The sequence below is a fragment of the Aedes albopictus genome, chromosome 3 (genome assembly GCF_035046485.1).
Source record: "Aedes albopictus strain Foshan chromosome 3, AalbF5, whole genome shotgun sequence".
Taxonomy (NCBI): Eukaryota; Metazoa; Arthropoda; class Insecta; order Diptera; family Culicidae; genus Aedes; species Aedes albopictus.
In genome coordinates, this window is record NC_085138.1 from 121,862,007 (window position 1) to 121,863,577 (window position 1,571).

The window sequence follows — 1,571 nt, forward strand, 5'->3', positions numbered from 1 at the left end:
GCAAAAGCAAAAAATGCCGAATTTCGGCAATCCCTCTTTTTTGCTGCCATGGGTAATATTAAACATGGTAATATAATTTGTTAACTGCATTTTGCCCCACTCTTGCTGAAGTTTGAAAGGTGAATATTAGTGAGTTTTCTTAAGGATGCATTTCATGCATGAAATGTGGAGAACAGCAGACAAGGATGGTATATATCAACTTTAACCAGACTAGAAAATTCCGAAATAACTAGTGGTACTATAGATGGATTGGCTGGCATTCGGGTGCCTTCCCCAATAAAATCTTCTTGAACTAAAAAAACTACGTTTAATTCTATGTGTTTATTGTTTTCATTTTTCATCTTATTACGAATCTTCAAATACGTATTACTTAGAGCAAATCAAGAAATTTGGTGGCTGTCGTGCTCATCTTCTCCACCTTATGACAGACTGCACCGAAAAATGAATAAAAGAGCTTGTCCGAAGGGGAGCAAGCTACGTTGAAAACGGCAAACACCTTACATAAGATAATGAACGCTTCAAGGACATTTGATTCTGTCTTAACGGTCACATTATTCCAAACAATAAAACATTCCCCGTCTTCGAACTCTTCTCCACGAATGATCATTTGAGGGATAGACGGCGTGGGTATGGCCTTTTCGTGCTGAAAGTAAATTTAAAAGGTAAATTTCATCGAAAGATCGCATATATTGTTATCTTATCCACTGGATTACGCCATGGAGCGGATTCATCTTTCGCAGATTCTAATCTTCCTCTCTGGATCGTTTTGATCCACGTGTTGGGTTTTTCTGCCGCACGACAGCCAGAGCCCTCACTACATCGCTTTTGATGAAACGGAACATGTCACGGTAACGATCCAAAATTTTTGGTTGTATGTCTTTCCACGAATCCTTGAACTCGAATGCCTTAGGGTAAATTGTGGTGTAATCGTAAGCAAGCTAAAAGAAATATAGATCGTAATGTAAACTGTGAAATTTTAAAACTAAATACAGCACTCACAAGCATGCCACTGAATGCTGATGCAACCGGAAAATCGTTCATGAACGTCAAAAACGTTTCTTCAATCCTGTGTTCGTTTCGAATTTTAATAGTTTTCTTCCAAAGATCAAGGATATGGGTTTTGGCTTGATCCGTAGGTACAATGAACTTCAACTCCGCAATCTGTAATTGATAAACAAAATATAATACCTAAATGCTTATTCATAACAAACGGTCAGTTGAACTTTACCAAGCTTTCCAGATCTTCAATCACTTCCGCTACATCTAGTTCCCCTGGTAATGCTACTTCGTCTGCAGATTCCGGCTGGTTGCGATGACGGTGGAATACCCTTTTCGTAGACTTTTTAGCGAAGTATTCCATTCGGTAGTGAATTTTTCCGGCATGACGTCCTTCTTCGCGACCATTCCAGTGGAACCACAAGTCCTAAAATAAAATAAAAATCAATATGAAAGCTGCCACCACTGCACGAGTTTACAAATTTTAAATTTGAAGGGAACGGTGTGTACCAAAATTGAACTCGTTTCCATAGTTTATGAGGCTAGTCAAACGATCCTAGGTCAAACGACAGAAG

At 38.8% G+C, this 1,571-nt stretch overlaps 1 protein-coding gene across 1 annotated transcript; it reads right to left on the reverse strand.

The window, feature by feature from the left end:
- Positions 1-743: 743 nt before the first annotated feature.
- LOC134290340 (uncharacterized) lies at positions 744-1,371 on the reverse strand. Its single transcript, XM_062857457.1, has 3 exons — positions 1,229-1,371; positions 1,000-1,161; positions 744-938 (listed from the first exon to the last, which is right to left on the reverse strand). The coding sequence occupies exons 1-3, from the start codon at positions 1,358-1,360 to the stop codon at positions 744-746; spliced, it is 489 nt and encodes a 162-aa protein (XP_062713441.1). The 5' UTR covers positions 1,361-1,371.
- Positions 1,372-1,571: the final 200 nt, after the last annotated feature.